The sequence below is a fragment of the Ostrea edulis genome, chromosome 5, assembly GCF_947568905.1.
Source record: "Ostrea edulis chromosome 5, xbOstEdul1.1, whole genome shotgun sequence".
Taxonomy (NCBI): Eukaryota; Metazoa; Mollusca; class Bivalvia; order Ostreida; family Ostreidae; genus Ostrea; species Ostrea edulis.
Genome location: NC_079168.1, coordinates 48096542 through 48117932, shown reverse-complemented (window position 1 = coordinate 48117932; position 21391 = coordinate 48096542). Strand labels below are relative to the sequence as shown.

The 21391-nt window shown below is 35.2% G+C and overlaps 1 protein-coding gene across 1 annotated transcript in view; it reads left to right on the top strand.

Moving 5' to 3' along the window:
• LOC125652868 (integrator complex subunit 7-like) overlaps positions 1 to 15964 on the top strand; it is a 44650-nt gene extending 28686 nt beyond the window's left edge. The window contains exons 13-29 of the mRNA XM_048882312.2: positions 265 to 402; positions 608 to 737; positions 889 to 1128; positions 3832 to 3946; positions 4075 to 4200; positions 4369 to 4484; positions 5466 to 5562; positions 6142 to 6281; positions 7917 to 8111; positions 8537 to 8692; positions 9961 to 10155; positions 10254 to 10357; positions 11031 to 11096; positions 11207 to 11330; positions 11625 to 11723; positions 12563 to 12754; positions 15666 to 15964. Of these exons, the coding sequence (XP_048738269.2) occupies positions 265 to 402; positions 608 to 737; positions 889 to 1128; positions 3832 to 3946; positions 4075 to 4200; positions 4369 to 4484; positions 5466 to 5562; positions 6142 to 6281; positions 7917 to 8111; positions 8537 to 8692; positions 9961 to 10155; positions 10254 to 10357; positions 11031 to 11096; positions 11207 to 11330; positions 11625 to 11723; positions 12563 to 12754; positions 15666 to 15953 (2521 nt within the window). The 3' untranslated portion in view covers positions 15954 to 15964. The remainder of the gene's footprint in view (positions 1 to 264; positions 403 to 607; positions 738 to 888; positions 1129 to 3831; positions 3947 to 4074; positions 4201 to 4368; positions 4485 to 5465; positions 5563 to 6141; positions 6282 to 7916; positions 8112 to 8536; positions 8693 to 9960; positions 10156 to 10253; positions 10358 to 11030; positions 11097 to 11206; positions 11331 to 11624; positions 11724 to 12562; positions 12755 to 15665) is intronic.
• The last annotated feature ends 5427 nt before the right edge of the window (positions 15965 to 21391 follow it).

The following is a 21391-nucleotide window of genomic DNA, read 5'->3' as shown; positions in this document are numbered from 1 at the left end:
TTTTCTGCTTGTTCTCGTGTTTGTTCATTCTGAAAACTTGGTAACAGTGATGTAATCAATGAATGCTACTATTCTATATTTTTTTGCCCTAAAATATGAAATATTACTATTTATCTACTTTATACCATAGATCAAAATGGTTGGGTTCAAAAACAAAAATTTGAACTAGGCCTTATAGCTGTATACTTCTACATACAAACTAAAATCAGCAACCAGTTGGGCATTCCAGTTCAAGTTACACAGACCTTAATTTTATAATATTAGAACGCTGGGCAGTATTGCGTGTATCATATCAGAAAGAAAGAATGCTCACCACAGTGTTGTCAATGGACTGGACTCCCATGATGCAGTAGAAGTGGATGCAGCCATTTTTGCTGCTGATAAATTTTCTGCAAAGTCCAAGTAAGTTTAGAAGTGATTTCATAATCATTTAAAAAAATTTGTCATCTAATATTAAACCTGTGAATAAAATGGGAAATATGCATATAATGAATTTATACTAGGAAATGCTGTTGGATTTCATAAGTAATGAAGCAGCAGCAAAATATTATTGAAACACCCCCCCCCTCCCCTCTGATTTTAATGTATTTTTTAAATTTTATTTTAGAGTTTTTGCAGCAAATATATGTAGTAAGATAGCAGAGATGATTGAGGACATTGCCACACCAGTGCACCTCAAACTTCAGCTGATACCAATTATGAAAAATATGTATCATGACAGCTCTACTGCTGCCAAGGTAGTTAGATATACACATATTACTATAAGTAGAAATGTTTCTACATCTGTTTAATGTATTTCAATCGTATCAAAATTGCCAGTTGCTGTTTTTAATACTATTCAGAGTTTTTTTTCTAGGTTCCAGATTATAATATATTATCTTTCAATAGGCAAGAGGCATCTGTCTTCATTTGTTATTCACATTCCCAGCTGAAAAATTTGTGACTTTGACCTTGGAGACCTTGACCCATTTAGCATTGAGGTCACTAGCGGATGTACACAGTCAGATAGAGCTTTTGATACATTACCTGAAGACAGATCCAAGAAATAGTGTGAAATTAATGTCCCTGAGAAGCCTCAACATGCTGGGAAGAAAATCTCCTCAGCTTTGGAAGTACAACTCAGTAGAAGTAAGACCTGTTGACAAGTTACTAAGAGAGAGAGAGAGAGAGGTGGGGGAGATTCTAATTATGTCTCCCCTCTTTCAGGGGGAGACATATTGTTTTTAGCTCACCTGAACCGAAGGTTCAAGTGAGCTTTTCTGATCACATTTTGTCCGGCGTCCGTCTGTCTGTAAACTTTTCACATTTTCATCTTCTTCTCATGAACCACTGGGCCAATTTCAACCAAACATGGCCAAAAGCATCCTTGGGTGAAGGGCTTTCAAGTTTGTTCAAATGAAGGGCCATGTCCCTTTCAAAGGGGAGATAATCACAAAAATGCAAAAATAGGGTGGGGTCATTTAAAAATCTTCTTCTCAAGAACCACTGGGCCAGAAGAGCTGAAATTTACCTGAAAGCTTCCTGACATAGTGCAGATTCAAGTTTGTTCAAATCATGGCCCCCGGGGGTAGGATGGGGCCACAAGGGGGGATCAAAGTTTTACATACAAATATATAGGGAAAAACTTTAAAAATCTTCTTCTCAAGAACCACTAAGCCAGAAAAGCTGAGATTTACATGAAAGATTCCTGACATAATGCAGATTCAAGTTTGTTCAAATCATGGGCTCCGGGGATTGGATGGGGCCACAATAGGGGATCAAAGTTTTACATACAAATATATAGGGAAAAACTTTAAAAATCTTCTTCTCAAGAACCACTAAGCCAGAAAAACTGAGATTTACATGAAAGATTCCTGACATAATGCAGATTCAAGTTTGTTCAAATCATGGGCTCCGGGGGTTGGATGGGGCCACAATAGGGGATCAAAGTTTTACATACAAATATATAGGGAAAAACTTTAAAAATGGGTCAAAGACTCAATTGGCCGGGTTGCAATATTTAGAGTAAATAATTTGGGTAGGGATTTATTTGGTGGTAGTTATCTGGAGGACTGTTATGATTTGTTATGGCCTTAGTGTTGAAGGAGGCAGAATTGTAAAGTAAACAAGAGGTACTGTGAGCAATGCTCACTAAGAATACCCCCCGCTTACCCCAATCTCCCAAAGGGTGTTGGTAATAGGTATAAACTACCTCTTTTCTGAGTGTAAAAAACAAATGGCATGACAAACCGAACCATATTGCTACTTCGATGTCCAGTGCGCGTGACCTTTGACCTTTTGACCCCAAAATCGATAGGGAACATCTTCATCCCATGGGTAGTCCATATGTAGGATATGGTGACTGTAGGTGGAAAGGATAACGCTTTAGAGCCCGGAAACCATATTGCTACTTCAATGTCCAGTGCGTTTGACCTTTGACCTTTTGACCCCAAAATCGATAGGGAACATCTTCATCCCATGGGTAGTCCATATGTATGATATGGTGACTGTAGGTGGAAAGGATAACGCTTTAGAGCCCGGAAACCATATTGCTACTTCAATGTCCAGTGTGCTTGACCTTTGACCTTTTGACTCCAAAATCAATAGGGAACATCTTCATCCCATGGGTAGTCCATATGTATGATATGGTGACGGTAGGTGGAAAGGATAACGCTTTAGAGCCCGGAAACCAAATTGCTACTTCGATGTCCAGTGTGCTTGACCTTTGACCTTTTGACCCCAAAATCGATAGGAAACATCTTCATCCCATGGGTAGTCCATATATATGATATGGTGATGGTAGGTGGAAAGGATAATGCTTTAGAGCCCGGAAACCATTGCGTCTACAGACGGACGGACGGACGGACAACCTGATTCCACAAGGAGGATCAAAGTTTTACATACAAATATATAGTTAAAATCTTTTTCTCAATAACCACTGAGTCAGAAAAGCTGATATTTACAAGAAAACTTTCTGACGTAGTGCCCAGATTCAAGTTTGTTCAAATCATGGCCCCCGGGGGGTAGGATGGGGCCACAAGTGGGGGGGGGGGGGGGGGGGGGGGTGTCAAAGTTTTACATACAAATATAGGAAAAAGCTTTAAAAATCTTCTTCTCAAGAACCATTGGGCCAAAGAAGTTGACATTTACATGAAAGCTTTCTGACATAGTGTAGATTCAAGTTTGCAAAGGGTAGTTTGGGCCATAATAGGGACTAAGGTTTTACATGCAAATATATATGGAAAGTCTTCAGATATGGGCCAAGGTGACTCAGGTGAGCGATGTGGCCCATGGACCTCTTGTTGTACTTTCGGTCCGTCTGTCTGTCACAAAATCTTGTGAACATTTCTCCTCCTATATGGGTTATCAGATAGACTTGAAACTTTGTATAATGCTTCATTGCCATTTGTAGATGTGCATATTGTAGGGACAGGAGGATCCGGTTATTTTCCTAAAAGTTATAGTGGATCTAAGAGGGATGGAGGATGTAAAATAGCTTGTGAACGCTTCTTCTCCTATATGGCTTATCCGATAGACCTGAAATTTTGTACAATACTTCAATGCCATTTTCAGACATGCATATTATAGGGACAGGAGGATCCAATTGTTTTCCTTAAAGTTATTGTGGATCTTAGGGGTGGAGGGTATAAAATAGTTTGTGAACATTTCTCCTATTTGGCTTATGGGAGTTCATAATGTCTATGTTCCTGCTCATGCTTTCTCCTCTATACCATGCAGTACATTAAGGGGAGGAGGTTTCATTTGGAGCACTTCCAGTTTGGGCAGCTGGGGAGACATTTGTTTTTCATAAAAACGATCTCTAGTTTCTCACTATTTCGTTGTGTATTGCAGGAGTTGCTGACCTTTGCTATTACCTGTCCTTCCTTCCTTCATAAGTGGGGGAGTATCCAAGTTCTGGCCACCCTGTCCTCATCCTTTGCCTTCCAGATGTTTCTTCACAGAGACAGTATGAACAATTTGTCATGCCTACATGAATACAAAAATAATTCAAGTGTAGAATTTTGAAAGAGTTCAATAGTTGTTTCTCAAGCATTAAAAATAAACTGTTTTTTTGTTTGTTTGTTTTTTTGGTAGTGACAGTATCGGACATTCAGAAAGTATTGGAAGTTTGTAATATCTGCTATCAGACCCAGAATGCTGCCCTCTCCAGTAAAGCCATAGAATTCTATACCAATGTAGCTGTGGCATATAAGAAGAGCAGTATGTTTTTATAGAACTAAATTTTCTCAAGACACAAAGACTGATTCTTATACTTGTTTATGAAATAAAAGACTGGAATCCAGTTTTCGAAAATTTGATCATTTTTGGTCCACTGTAGGATTTATAATGAACAGTATAGGTAGTCAGATCATATTCACTGTCCTTCAGAAGCATGTATGATAGAAGTGGAACAGGACTTGATAGAGGGTGCAAGGCTAGCCATAACTACACAGATTTGTATCTCAGTATGGAGCGACGAACTGAAAGACAAGCAAGCTTTACAGGTAAACATTAAGTCTCCAGTCTAATTAATCATCACAGTTTATTGCCACAAATTGAAGCAAGTTGTAGGAGCTACAGGTGCTTGGAAAAGGTGCAGTACATGTAACTTGGAAAAGGTGTGAGTACATGTAACTTGGAAAGGATAGGAGAATGTATGTACAGGTGTGTGGATATCACTCTGTATGGATACTGTATGTGTCTGTGTATATTACTAAGTGTTTACTTATTTGAGCAGAATTCAGCAGTTTTAAGTGATGAACTACACTGTATTTAGCACAGTTTGAATAAACTAGTGCTATCTTGACTGTACTACAAATGTTTGTTAACTCAGCAGTATTTTACTATGGTAATAATTGAATGCTTTATGGTAGGACTTTCATATTTCACATGTGTATTCCTTGTGAGACCTTTCTTTTGGTACCAAAATTTGTGACCTTTATTTACCTTTGGGTTTGACTTTCTTTTGAAAAAATTTAACCTTTGCCGTAGTTTTTGAATGGTTGGTGATAGGGCTTTCATATTTCTCATGTTTATTGATTTTGACAAGCAAAATATTTGACCTCTTGACCTTGGAGTTTTACCTTTCCCAGAACTGTTGAAGTTTGACCTTTGCCTGAACTGTTGAATGGTTAGTGCTATGGCTTTCATATTTCACATGTGCATTCCCTGTGAAAAGACCTTTCTTTTGGTGCCAATAATTTTTGACTTCATGACCTTGGAGTTTAGCCATACAGGTTCATCAGTGTTTCATAAAGATATCTTGTTTGTGAATTAATACTCGAAGAACTGATCAAAGGCACTAAATTATAAATTCCAGTAGTCTAAGTGTGCATAAAGCACCTGATAGTAGACCTGTTTTGTGGTGTTTGTTTTTGTTTTGTTTGGTAGCTGTCTTGTTTTGGGGTGTGATTTTTGTTTTGTATTTTACCTTGATTTTGTATTTCTTGTTTGATTTATGATGTTTCTTTTCTTTTTGTTTTTAGCTTTGTCTCAAATGTCTTGTGAATCTTGTGAAAACCTATCCTGATACAGGAGAAATCTTTGTCATGGAATTAACACAACTTCTTGAATCAGCATCAGGTAAGTAAATGGGAGTTTCTGTGTGTGGTATACTATGATTTATGTGTTTTGAAAATCTCACTGCAATGATTACCCCTTTGAATCATGTGATTTGCTTAAAAATGATGGAGATTACCCAAAGGTGATCTTAAAAAATGTCATCAATATGGTACTTCATTGAAAAACCTGTAGATAAAATGAAGAGTTTGAGAAGTACCACAAACAATTTTGATAACCAGACAAGTTTTGTTTTCGTTCATTTTGTTGTTGTTGATAATTGCTTGATTTGAAAGAAAAGAAGCTAAATATAAAGTCACAATGCACTGTTTACGTCAACTGCATTATATCTCCCACATTAAATGAATAGGCAAGTCAAATGTCTAAAGTCATGTTGCAAGATGTTAAGGGTCTTTGCTTGTCTCAATAATTACACTGTGAAATATATTATTTCATTAACAAAGGTGTTTGATATTATATGGCACTGATATAAAAGTTGAAATAAAGTGTCAGATTGTACATGCATTTCATATTTAATTAAGATGTACAAGTTTTATTTGAAGTACCAATGATTCTGTATCAAAGTGTGCCTTGTTTGTTTAGATGCAAACTCAGTGAAAGTGTGCGAATGTCTAGCTGCCTTAGGGTCTATTAACAATCAGCTGATTGAAGAAAACCTTGGTCAACTGCTGCAGGTTTTTCAGAGTTTATCATCAAAAGCTCCAACAAAACATCAGCTACAGGTAAAAAAGAAAGTTGCAGCTAATCTTACTATATCTGTCATGTAACTGGAGTTCAGAATTCCTCAAACCCAATGTCCAGGGCTTACTGATTCCAAATTTAGATTTGACAATTAGGAACACAGCAAGTCCAAGTGACTTACCTTTAATTGAATAACAATTGAAAATATAGGTGTCAGTTCTAGAATAAAATGAAAATAATTGACTATAATTTCATGGAAGTGCTTATTTTTGTTTACTTTGGCACAATTGTAATGAAAAGACAGAATTTCACAATTAATCTAAGGGGGTCATCCATAATTGTCAACCATTTTCCAAAGTGTGCAAAAAGCACGCTCGGGGGGAGGGGGGTAAAAATCGACAATTTTACCGTACGCTCTTTTTTTTCTCTTGGTAGTTTTAGACAGGTCAAACTTATAAACTGAATAAATCATCAATGTTCTGGACAATGATTTATTACTATTTATTCCAGTACCTTACAAAACAGGGGAAAAAAGTTGCTATGTAACACTGTAACAGTCCTGGACTCTTATAAATTTTCAATTATGAACAAAATACTGGAACCAATACCCGAGAGCATTTAAAGCAAACTCATAGTTTGTTTGAAAACTGAATCTGAAACCTCAGTTTGAAAAAAATACAAATATGAAACTATTAAAAAAAAAATTCAGTCACCCGAGTCAACATAACCAGGTAGTTTATAGTTGTTAAAAATAAATTACAGCATGTGCAGGGGATGGATAAATACATGTAGCAATATTTGCTTGTTTCCATATCCTTATGTTGTATTTTTATATGATTTATGGTTGTAATATATATGTTGGTTATGAATAAAATATTGAGTATTAAAGGTAAACTAATAAAATTACGGAAAGTGATTGCATTTTGGTGCAGTAAATGATTTTACCTAATGAATTTGCATATCAAACACATGTATGAAAACCAAATTGAAAAAAAAAAATATATAAATTCAAGTTTCTACTATCTAGAATCCTTCTATACATGTTTTTTTTTTTTTTTTATTAAATTTCATTCCCTATTTAACAAGAGAAAAAAAAGCATTTTTAATACTCCACTGTTAATGCTGATAGTTTGTCTTAATAAGTTTATAAATGCACATTTAAAATACAAAAGTGTAATGCCTATATAAAAAAAAAGACGACAAGATAAGAGAGAGACATCTTTATTTTTTTCCATAAAAACAAAAATCTATTATGTACACAAGATTTGCACATTTATAAAACATTATATCATTCATATATAACAAGAAATAGGTGTACCAATATTAAAGAACTCATTGTTTGAACTAAATTGCTCATTAACTTGATTGTCGATCTTCTTGTTGGGAATTTGAAAATGGTTGATGTACAGTTTTTGAGGGGGGAGTGGGGGGTCTCAAAAAGTGTGCTTTTTGCACACTTTGGAAAATGGTTGACAATTATGGATGACCCCTAACTAATTTACAGTATTACAAATTTTGAAATTGATAATATTCGGTGTTGACTTGGACATTTCTTACTCAAGTTTGCTAGCAAAAAATTAAGTGGGGGTGGGGTGGGGTGGGGGTGGGGGCTAATATCAAAACGTTTTGATATAATTTGAGAAGAGAAAAATGCATAATTTGTTTTCTATTTTCAGTGCTGTTTATATCTTGGGACTGTCTTCTTCCAAGTAGCTAGAGGAGATCCCATCCCTTCAAATGTTCAGATTATGATACGTCAATATGTTTCAAAGGCCGTGGAGGACTGGTTTGGTTACAGACTTGGTAGACAGGGAATGCGATATGGACAGTTTGGTGTGGTGTCAGAGATATTTCACAGTTTGTCACAACATGTATGACAACAGAGTACTTTATTCTCTTATACAATTTTGTAAATTGAAAATAATTAGCTTTTTCATTTTCATCAAGTTTTTTAAATGTTCTTTTCCATTAAAAAATTCATAGATAAGAAAAGCATTTAAGTTGATGTAAATTTTGTTTGTTTTCCCCTTTGCAATCCACTATATTGACCTATGGGTACTGTAGGTCAGTAAGTTAAAAAAAATATTGTTTGGTAAACATCATCAGTAGTGATATTCAAAGAACATATAACATTTATTCTGTTTTGACTAAACGAATATACTGTACATTTTATGAAGGACATATCATCTCAGTGAATTATTCTAGGAAAGACTTTTACTCTGAAATAAAAAACAGTATTTCATGAGAGAACTCCCATAGCAATAAATTTGTTTGAGTCAACTGTTGATTCTCCCAGGTTGCTTCAGAACATAACTACTTTTGGCTGACCAGTTTACATGGAATCTGTGCGGCAGAAGCCTGCGTAGACAAATCCGAAACCAACATGAAGACTGTGATGTCACAGATTGCAGAAATGCTGGTTTTATATCAAAAGGCATTGGTGTCATTAAAGGTTTGTGCAATTTAGTGATATATATAGGAAGGAAACTATTACACTAGTACAGTGTTTGTAGAATCTATGCATTAGTATCTCCAAATGGAGCATTCTATCACAACAGGGCATATTTTAAAGAAACGCAACATTGGCTGCATTTTTCTTCACTCAAACATATACATGTATGTGTACCGTTAAAACATCATCCTGCCAACTCAATTTCAAGGGATGATGAATTGAAGAGGTTTGCACCTGAGTTTTGTAATATTGTCAATTTTTCTGAAAGTATATTTTGAATTTCTACAATGAAAGGGAATTATAAAATTAAAAAGAGAAACTGGGGTTATTATGCTTGAGATACAGTGTGTTAAACTTGACCTTTTTGCACTTGAAATTTATAACTTATTTGCATAAACTAGTTTTGTCTTTTGGTATCAACAAAACATGAGCAATACAAATCAATCATTATATCAAATCAATATATACATGTATATAAAAAGCACTCAAAATGACCAACGTCAGGAACAACAGTGAATTGTCAAATTTTCGGGACGACCTGTCCCTTCTTCAGGACGATAGAATATTTACATAGAAAAGAAAACTAAATTAAAAAGGAAACTAAAACTACAACTAAACTACAAAAGCTGATAACAAACAAAACGTCTACATATTAAAATCATGTAATATGTGACAATAGAAAAGTCTGTTCCCATCGAGCGTCAAGACTAAACTCAACTAATCAGTCCTACGCTGGATCAAGTAAAAAACAAAGAACGAGTTAACTAATCAGTATCCTTAAGCGGTATGTTAACTCGTTCTAATGACTGCTTATAATGAGTATTTCGTACTTAGAGATGTATAGCTATATAGCTAGATATACACATGTATATTAAATCACAAATATGTTATTCAATTTGTTCTTTATTTTTCATTATTTTTACTGTCAATTTTAGCTTGTATTGCTTTATGAATCAGTGTTCTGTTTGGAAAAATATATTAACCAAATTAATGAATACAGATTTTGAATTAGTTCCAGATCTCTGATACTTGAATCTTAAATTACAAACTTAAAATGCAGTTGTAAATGTTGACGATATATTGAATTAAACAGAAACTTTAAAATCATTGAGATCTAAAGCTGAGGAGCTAATTTCCTCAATACCACTTAATAATAAGTCGTTACCGTGGAACTAAGTAGTAGAGATTGTAATACATGTACTGCAAGGATATGTAAATGTCCAGAATTGAATAATTTATTTATTCAAATCGCTTAATTTGAATTTTAGGCATCTTCCACCAGTGTGGGTACCATGCTGTTCCAGTGTGAGTTTGTCCGCCTGAGGATTTGGCTCCTACAGACACACCAACAACTGGTACACACCTGCAACACCTTCAGAACCTGTCCCCCACCCGCTATTGCCACTGCCATGGCTGTCTCCAGCAGACATGAAATATCTCGGGTTAGCCAGATACTGAACCAGGTCAGGAAGTAGTGGTGCATGCAATAAAAAAAAAAAAATGAAATTCTGGTACCTGTATCACCATGTCAAACAAAAACATCATATCCTTCCTCTTACAGCTCGGGAAGTGTCTGAAGGAGTATGAGCATCTGAGTGAGAAGTTTGCAGATCTCTACCAGTCAGCTTTTGATGCAGATAGTTACACTCTACACACAATTCTACTGTATCCTTAAATCAAGGCTGTAAAAGGATATATCTCCTTCCTCCCATTTTCTTTTTGCCCTTATCCAAAATGGGCAATTTTAAAACTGAGCAAATATAAATTCCTCCATTGCTTTAAATAGCATGAAATAACTTTGGCCTAATTTTAGATCTGGACAAAATCATTTTCCAATGTGGATGGACCAAAATAACACAGGGAAAAATTTACTTGTACACAACAGTCACTGAATGCCTCTGTCATGAAGGCTGTTTTTGTTTTTGTTGTTTGGTCTTGTTTCTGATGTTTACATGTGTTTCTTTGAACAAGATTACACATAAACTACAGCTTGGATTTCATTCAAATTTTCTCAGTAGATAGATTTATGATTGACAGAAGGTGGTAAAATTTTGGAAGAAATCTGAGCATGTTCTCATTTGCAAAGAAAAATATTGGAGAGCCTCTCCGTAAGTTGCGGTCACTATACCCTTTTGTTACACAGTTGTGTATGGGCCAGTATTAGATACTGAACTAACATCCTTCAGAGAGCAAGATACCAGATGGGTAGCTTCTTTGAAGGCTCTTTGGCTGCAAATATCCTATTAGCATATTTTCGCTAAGTGTTACAAACTTAGAAATAGCAAGACTTTACATTGTGTTTGTACATGTAATATTTTTTTCTTAAGTTGAAATGCAGATTGCAGCAGAGTTGTGAAGTTATCAAATCCTGCATTCTTACATTCATTCGAAGCAGCCATGCCAGGTAAACAAGACTTATAAACTGGAAGCATTGGTATGCAACTTTATTTACCAGCATTGAGAAGTTTAATACTTGTATGTTTTAATAATGATAATGTGTATTTTTTTCTCCAGGTATTTGCAGTTTGGGGCATTGGCAACCACTGACAAAGACCCATTAACTATCACAATTCAGGCTATCCAGCGAGATCTCAACAGCATCATTCAAAATCACAGCAGTGAAGGACTGACACATCTGGTAGGCTGAATAATAGCAAACTTGTATACATTGTCCAAATTTCCATTGGTACATCTGTAAATTGTTATATAAGCTATGCAAACAGGATTTGGTGTACCTGTCTTAATATCAAACTGAGTTCATGTTGTTCAGAACAAAGAAATCAAAACAGTGGATAGTTTATATGAAGTGTAATAATGCTTAAGGAATGTTAACCCGGTCACATTTTGACAGTGCAGGTTTCAATAATGCATCTCCAGTCAAATATGCTTTGAGATACTGACTCTGTTGATAGGTATCAGTTTTTGCTTTCAGCACGTTGACTTCCTGTGTCAGTCTGTCAGAAAATTAGTACAGACTCCATTTACTTATCCAAGATTCTTCTTCCAAATGCTGCAGGCCACCATTATTAAGGTATCTTCATGTAAATCCAGAAATAATCACTTCAGCAAATTACAGTAGCACTATAATGTGGAAACATTTTTTTTGTGCCCCCAAGATCCGGGGGGGGGGGGGCATATTGTTTTTGTCCTGTCTGTCATTATATAGGAATCACTCTGTCTGTCTGTCCGTCCGTCTGTCTGTCTGTGCAGATTCGTGTCCGGGCCATAACTTCTTTCTTTTTTGACTTAGGCATACCATATTTGGCACACAGGTGGATCACCTTGAGACGATGTGTCAAGTACCTTCATGACCTCTATATAACCTTGACCCTTGACCTCAAGGTCAAAATTAAAGGTTTTTACAATGGATTCGTGTCAGGGCCATGACTTCTTTGTTCTTTGACATAGGCATACCATATTTGACACATGAGTGTATCACCATGAGACGATATGTCGGGTACCTTCATGACCGCTATATGACCTTGAACTTTGACCTCAAGGTCAAAATTGATTATAGGGTTTTGACATAGTCATACCATAAGACTAACCTTGCTAATAACTTTTGAACAGTAAGTGATAGAGCATTGATATTTCACATGAGTATTCCTTGTGACAAGACCTTTCCGTGGGTACCAACATTTTTGACCCTGTGACCTTGACCTTGGAGTTTGACCTACTTTTTGAAAAATTTCAGGTTAAACATTTTTTCTGTGTTAGTCAAATAAGGGAAAAGACCCAAACCTTTTAAGTTTAAGGAATAAATGCCTCATGTTTATATTATATCAAGCTTGGGTATTTTGTTTTTCATTTTTTGCATATAAATCAAAATTTATTAGTTAAGCTATGTGTTTTTGATATTGTATTTTACAGTTGGCAATTTCCCCCCAGCAACCCTCATCTCTTGACCCTGTTCAAGTACATAACGAAACTCAACTAACCGTGAAAGTTGAGGGCATTGTTCAACATGGAAGACATCGGGATTTGTTCCGCAAAGTTGCCAAAGTCCAAATATCTGTCAGTTCTGAACTAGTAAACAAACTTTCCCACTATACAGATCAAAAAGTAAGTATTAAGTTTTAGCACTATGACTCTGTATATGACTAGAGATTAGTGATCATCCTGTGCAGATTTATTTCAACTAAAACTCTTCTTTTGAGATGTATAAATATTATGAGAGTTTTACCAGAAAATTGTAGACATTGTGATCTGTACAAATAGTAATAAGTGGATTTATTACAAGCTTTCAGTGTTTCGAAAACCTCTTGAAAAGTATGCACAGAAAGTTTCAGGATAATATAGCTTGATATAAAATTGTTATTGAAAGAAATCACAGCTCTAAGTATGTCTTCATGATGCAAAACTCTCACAACATACAGTATCTATGGTTTTCCAAAGCATTTTGACCTTTAGGTCACTCGAGTTAAAAATTCATTATCATCCTTAAATTTTGATCGAATAAGAAAAATTAAAACATGGCTGTGACATCATGCCTTTATTCGTTTACTTGTAGCAGTCCGGTAATAATGTGTGTTGTGTTGTTATCATGGCAATGTTTTCAGTACAATATATTTCTTATACAGTTCTATGTGTAAAATTATCAGGCTGTTTTCAGCACTAGCAGGCCTCAAAATTGTCTGATAATTTTACATATAGAACGGTATGAGGCATATTTTCTCTCTATCAGAGGAATACATGTAGATATGTCTTAATGATGGATGACAGTGAATGAATATGAAATTGATTCAGCACAAGTTTTAAAGCCTTTAGAACTTGCCCCAGAGCTGTCCAAGGCATAGATGTACTTAAAACATTGTCAATTAATTTTTCATTAGTTGATTTACCTGAGACAGTCCGATTTTGAAGGATATCAGTACTGAGTCTGATATTGCAATGGATATCAAGACTGCTCACTGATATCAGATGACCAAAAGTAAATTCTTATAGACTAGATTAACAAAGGAATGACATCACAGCACATTTAATTAATGTTAGGGTATTTAAAATTTGCTTTACTTAGGAGAGTACATTATGAATATAATGTGTTGTTTACATGCTACCAACCACATTTAACATAATGGAAATCATGTATTAAGTAGGATATTAGCCTCAACCTGTCCATTCTGAAAGAGAAAGAACTTAAGTAGACTTCAATCAGTTTTTTCTCTCACAGAATGGGCAGTTTTTTTTATTTATATCCTTTACTTAAATCCAGTTTGTGCTCTAACGACAATGTAAACAGGATCTTATATTATAATATACATAGCAATATGCTACAATAAGTAGGCTTTGCATGGATTACCATTGATAATGGAAAGTGGGTCATCTTTGATAAAATCTTCTTATTCTGCTGATGCTTCTCTCATGCAAATTTTTTGTTGTTGTTTTCATTGTATAATTCCATGATCATTACACTTGGAATACAAATTCAGAATATTCCCAAATTTACCATTTTTGTTAGATATCTTAATAAGCTGTCATACATTTGAAAGACACTATATACAAATTCTTTTAAAAAGTGTTAGTGATATAAAATTTCACACAGTCTAAAATAAATGATTCTGTATAAATTTTGTTTTTGGTACAGAATATTTTTCTCATTCATGGCAGTCAACTGTTTTCTTTTTAGTGCACAGTGGAATGTGTAGTGAATGCTTACCAAGTCATACCATAAAATAACATAGATGGATGTCCCAAAATTTTACGTTAATCACAAATGGTGTCTTGTATATAGGCCTGTTTCACTTAACTTCAATTTTCACTATTTTCACTGTTGGACATCAAAACCATGAATTTAAAATGGCCATTACTAGGAGTTAAATTAAAGCTGTATACTACAGTGTATAAACTTGAATAAAATGCATTCACTAGTTTATATGTAGATTGGAATGTATAAGCTTTTACATAAGCATTGAGTTCCAACAACACCCGATACTTATAAGTGTCGGATCCACAGCATGGATACAAGGTCAAATACAAGAATTATACAAAGCACTAAATTGACCCTCCGATGCTGTAAATTTACCAATGACACGAATAATTAGATTGTCAAATTTTCGAGACGACCTGTACCTTCCTCAGGACATATGAAAAGGTTTACCTAAGATGGCTAAAGATATACAAGGGGGAAAACCCACTGCAAATTACATATTTATATTTTTGGCTAGCTAATTTGGGTAGGGAATTGGGACATGTCCTGTTCGTCCAATGTAGTAATGTCAGACTTAATCTCAGGTAGGACAAGTTAACTAATTATGTTAATAAGAGCAAAAGTCAACTTGTACCCGGTGAGATTCTCTTGTTACTGTACACTAAGAAAAAATAAAATGATAAAAGTAAATAAAAGTGTCTTTAAAAATTTATTAAATGATGAATGAAAGAATTTTTCGAAAAATTAAAAAATGAATGAAAATATTTGATAAAAAATGTGAACCAACTCAAGAAACAGAATTAGGAGCTTAGAAAGCCATCAGGTATTCCCATACTGATCCTATTTAGGGTAGAAAAATAAAATAAACTATTATAGAATAACAGAAAATAAATCCCTGTTTACTAGTTTCACATGCTTATTTAGAAGGCTATGTACTGGTTTACAGGAGTGTGTATGGTCTAGTTTTCAAATGCTTTACTTTAATACTTACACCTTTCGTGCTAGAATCATTTACTTTTTGTAGCACTGGATATATATATATATATATATATATATATATATATATATATATATATACATACATACATACATATATATATATATATATATATATATATATATATATATATGCACACTCACATGCATGCACACACACAAGGCTTAAAGTAGCGAGGTAATTTATTCACTTATGTGATCTCTACTTTGAGACATGCGTAAATTATTAAACTAACACAACTTACGTGCACATGTTTAAGTGTGTTGTATGCACATTTACACTCTCGTTTTACCTATTTAAACAGGTTTTTTTGTTCGTGATTGTTTCAGAGTTCACTGGTAAACAGCAATGACATGAGTCAAAGTGTCGAGCCACATAATGACTATTTCTCTGTCAACTTCCTGTTGACCTTCCCTGTCACAGGATCACACACAGTTCATATTCGAGCAGACGTCATTGATGAAAATGAGACTTTATGGAAGACAGGCCCCACTTCCTCATTGCTTGTGAAATCTTATGATGACTCCATCAACAAGAAACATCAAAGCAAACCTATCAGAACATCATTTGGTCAAATGCCGTCAAGTGTTGCTACTTCTAGTACTAATAACCAATAAATATCAGTTACTATGAAAAGTTGTTGTTCTTCGTTAACTTTATACCAGTTTGACGTCTGTTCTCAAGCATCGTCTGTCGTGCGTTAACAATTGAATATTTTTAACTTGATGACTACTATTCCAATTCTTTTCAAATTTGGTATGAAGCATCTTTGGAACAAGGGGGACATAAATTGTAAATTTCAGGACTCTTGCACCCCTGGGACCTACATCTTAAGGAGAAGATGACCCCTATTGATTTTGAGTCACATGGTGAAGGGCCAAGGGTTAAACTGGACATAGTAATATATTGTCTCCTGTTTTTTTTAAGATTTGCTTGATTATGTCCCCCTTCAAAGAAGAGGGGCATATTGCTTTGCACCTGTCGGTCGGTATGTCTGCCGATCGGTCGGTAGACCACATGTTGTCCTCTCAATATATTGAGAACCATTCACTTGATCATAATGATATTTCATATGTGGGTTGGATATGAGTAGAAGAGGACCCCCTATTGATTTCAAGGTCACATAGTCAAAGGTTGAACTGGACTAATATATTGTCTCCTATATTTTAAGAATTATTTGCTTGATTGACACCAAACTTGATATACTGGTACAGCATAAGGAGTAGATGACCCCAATTGATTTTTAGATCACATGGTTAATCCACTCCTGACATAGGAAGATATTGTCTGCTCAATATTTTGAATTGGTGATACTTCTATCAATTATATGATGCATGTGTATAACCCTTTTCAATTTTGCACTAGGGGGGCATATATGATTTACAAACATCTCTTGTTTCTAGATTTCATAGCCCCTGGGAGTAGTGATACTTTTAACTACTACTCAGGTGACTGATAAGGCCTGTGGGCCTCTTGTTAACTTCCTCTTGATAAGTACCATTCCAATTCCTTTCAATATTGGTATATGAAGATTCTTTGGGGCAAGGGGGACATAAATTGTCAATTTCAGGACTATTGGGGCCTTAGGGATGGGTTTGACAAATTTTCAAAAATCTTCTCTACAACCACAAATGTGTAAGAAAAACTACATACATTGTGATGTAGAGCAGGAAGTCCTCTGCCAAAATTTGTAAATTTCATGATCCCCAAGGTAAAGATTCTAACCCCAGGGTGGGGCCAAAACTTAATATTATACTGCATATATGTGTAAAACATTTGAATAATATCTTCTTTAATGCTAAATTGAAACTAAATAGATTTAGAGGAGTAAGTCGACCTTTACCAAAATTGTAAATTTCATAATCCAGGGGGTAATGGTTTTGGTTCCAGGGTAGGGCCAAAATTATTATAGTGAATATTGTCTTTGTCGTTTGAAAGACTTCATGTTTGTTTTTACGATATAAAAACTAACTGCATATGTAGGAAAAGCAGGAAAGGGTGTACCAAAATTATGAATTTTTCAACATAAGTTAGGGTTTTGACTCTAGGACAGGTTCAGATTAGTCATATTGTGTTAATGTTACATATATTTTGTAAAGCCTTTCGAGGGCATTTTTAAGAACACACTTTGTTTTATACTTTTGCTAAATATTACAATTTAGCTTAGATATGCAGAACAGGATTTCATAGCTCTTGGCACTAGTCAAGTGATACTTTTAACTAATAGTCAGGTGACTGATAAGGCCTATGGACCTCGTTTCATTACAGATACAGATTTTGCCCTAAAATTTAAGTCACAATCTTCCTCTCGGAGGAATACAAGTTCAGTTTGTATTTCAGCTGAACCATGACCTACTTTAGGGCTAAAAGTAGATCAAACAGTTTTCCAGATTTTTTTCTATTATGGATACAGGTATTGCCCTGAAATTTTGTCAAAACCTACCTCTCCGAGAAATACATAATCAGTTCACATTTCAACAAGTCAAAATTTTGGAAAACATTAGAAAATAGTATGTACAGTTACTCCTTAGGATGTACCAGTGTACCAAGTTTATTAGTAATATCTGTCAAGCAAAGACAGTATATTGCGTTGTTTAGTTTGACCCTTGACACCTTAAAATCAAGGGGTCATCTATTCCTTACAATGTACCAAGTTTGATGTGAATCAGACAGTATCTTGACTATGTCCAGAGTGGATTGACCCTTGACCTGAAAACCAATAAGGGTCCTCGCCACTCCTAACCAATCCACATATATTGAGTGGACAACATTTTGTCTACCGACCGACAGGTGGAAAGCAATATGCCCCTCTTCTTGAGGGGGGGAGAGGGCATGAAAATATTGTCTGCTTTTGAGAACCATTTGCAGGGATTTATCAAGGCTCTTTTTATTATCAATAAAGGGAATTTTTCCCCTTTAGACAAATAATTTATTTTTCCCTTTCACAGGTAAATTTCCCCTTAATTTTAGAAAACTCTTAGATTGGAAAAATTCCTTACATATGGATTTTAACAAAACCCCTTTTTGTTATTCTATGACATATTCTATTTATTGTAGTTCAACAATATAAATGACCAGTAGTCAGTCATTTATACACATATTCTGAGATGGGCACACTGTAATCCAAGAAGGGTTGCATGTGACCCCATCCCTGAAACCTCATTACTGCATCCTCAAAAATTCCCTTTAAATATAAAATAGGCTGCAACAAGCAGGATAAAACCCTGATTTGCTCGACAGACTTAAACTTAGTTCTACATAAGGAGTAGATGATACCTATTGATTTTGAGGCAAGGTCAATAGTCCAACTTCTCTAACATAAACAAGAAATGTTTGTAAAACATGTATGCCCCCATGGTGCAAAATTGAAAAGGGTTATACACATGCATCATTTAATTGATAGTAGTGCCAAACCATTTCAAAATATTGAGCAGACAATATCTTCCTATGTTCAGAGTACATTGACCATGTGACCTAAAAATCAATAGGAGTAATCTACTCCTTATGTTGTACCATGTTTGGTGTCAATGAAGCAAATGATTCTTAAAATATAGGAGACAATATATTACAATGTCCAGATTAACCCTTGACTTTTGACCAGGTGACTTCAAAATCAATAGGGGTCATCTACTCCTTAAGATGTACCAGTATACCAAGTTTGATGTCTGTCAAGTAAAGGGTTCCCCAGATATTGAGTGGACAGTATATACCTATGTCTAGTTTGACATTTGATCAAGTGACCTCAAAATCAATAGGGATAATCTTCTCCTGAAGATGTAAAAGTGTATCGTGTTTGATATTTGTCAAGCAAAGGGTTCTCAAGATATTGAACAGACAGTATATTCTTATGTCCACTTTGACCATCTGACCTCAAAATCAATAAAGGTAATCTTCTCCTTAATATGTACCAGTGTACCAAGTTTGATGTCTGTCAAGCAAAGGGATCTCAGGATATTGAGCAGACAGTATATTCCTATGTCCAGTTTCATCCGTGACCATGTTGACCTCAAAATCAATAGGGGTCATCTTCTCCTGTAGGTGAACCAAGTTTGATGTCTGTTGAGCAAAGGGTTCTCTAGACATTGAGTGGTCAGTATATTCCTATGTCCAGTTTGACCCTTGACCATGTGACCTCAAAATCAATAAGGGTCATCTTCTCCTTAAGATGTACCAGTATACAAAGTTTGATGTCTGTAAAGCAAAGGGTTCTCAGGATATTGAGGAGACAGTATATTCCTATGTCTAGTTTCACCCGTGACCATGTGACCTCAAGATCAACAGGGGTCATCTTCTCCAGAAGATGTACCAGTGTACCATGTTTGTTGTCTGTCAAACAAAGGGTTTTTTAGACATTGAGTGGTCAGTATATTTGTAAGTCCAGTTTGACCATGTGACCTCAAAATCTATAGGGGTCATCTACTCCTTGGGATGTACCAAGTTTGATGTCTATCAAGCAAAGGGTTCTCAAGATATTGAGCGGACAGTGTCTTCCTATATCCAGAGTGGATTGACCTTTTGACCTGAAAATCAAGAGGGGTCCTCTTCTACTTGTAACCAACCCACAAATGAAATATCATTATGATCAAGAGAATGGTTCCCAAGGGAGTATAGATAGCAATTTTTGTTTTTCAGGTCACAAGGTCAAACTGACATAATAAGATATTTTCCGCTCAGTATCCATACTTGAAAGACAACTTGGAACACTGGTATTTACCTAACAAGTAGATGACAAGGTCAAACTATTGTCTGCTTAATGTCTCGAGAACCATTTGCTTTATGGACATCAAACTTGGGTCACTGGTTATACACAAGGAGTAGATGACTCCTATAGATTTTGAGGTCAGAAGGTCTATCTTTTCTGGACAAAACATATTGTCAGATAGAACAAGAGGCCCACAGGCCTTATCGATCACCTGAATACTAGTGAAAAAGTATCACTACTTCCATGGGATATGAAATCTAGAAAAAAATTCCTGTTCTGAATATCTAAGCTAAATTCTAATGTTCAGCAACAGTATAAAACAAGATGTGTTCTTAAAACTTCACTGCCTCAAAAGTGCATACACTGATAAAAGACTTTAAATAATAGGTGTATTAACATCAAAATATATGACTAATTTGGACTCATCCTAAAGTCATAATCCTGGGTTGTGATACTCACCATTTTTTGTACATCCTTTTCTGCTATTCCTAAGTATGCATTTAGATTTTATACAGTATCAGCAAACTTACACATAAATACTATATATACAAAGTTTGGCCCCACCCTGGGGTCAAAACCCTTACTCTGGGGAAAATCAAATTTACAATTTTGGTAAAAGACTACCTGCTCTATCCATTTAGTTTCAATTTAGTAGCAAAAGCACTAAAGAAAATATTATTTAAGTGTTTTACACATAAACACTATATAACAAGTTTGGCCCCGCCCTGGGGTCAGAACCCCTACCCCGGGGATCATGAAATTTACAATTTTGGTAGAGGCCTTCCTGCTTTACATCTCTATGCATTTAGTTTTTCTTACACGTGTGTGGTTCTTGAGATGAAGATTTATGAAAATTGGTCATTTTTTGCCCTGCCCCTAGGAATCCTGAAATTTACAATTTATGTTCCCTTTGTTCCAAATATGTTTCATACCAAAGTTGAAAAGAATTGGAATGATAGTTATCAAGAAGTTAAAAATGTCTATTGTTCACACATTTAATAAAGTTCTGACCATTGTGGCCCCACCCTGATACCAAAACCCTACCCCTGAAATAATCAAATTTACAATTTTGGTAAAGGACTACCTGTTCTTCTTAACTATTTATTTACTTTCAATTTAGTATCAATAGCATTAAAGATGTTATTTAAGTGTTTTACACATAAACACTATATAATAAGTTTAGCCCTGCCCTGGGGTCAGAACCCCTACCCCGGGGATCATGAAATTTACAATTTTGGTAGAGGCCTTCCTACTCTACATCACTATGCATTTAAGTTTTTCTTACATGTGTGTGGTTCTTGAGAAGATTTTTGAAAATTGGTCAAATTTTGCCCCGCCCTTAGGGCCCCAGGG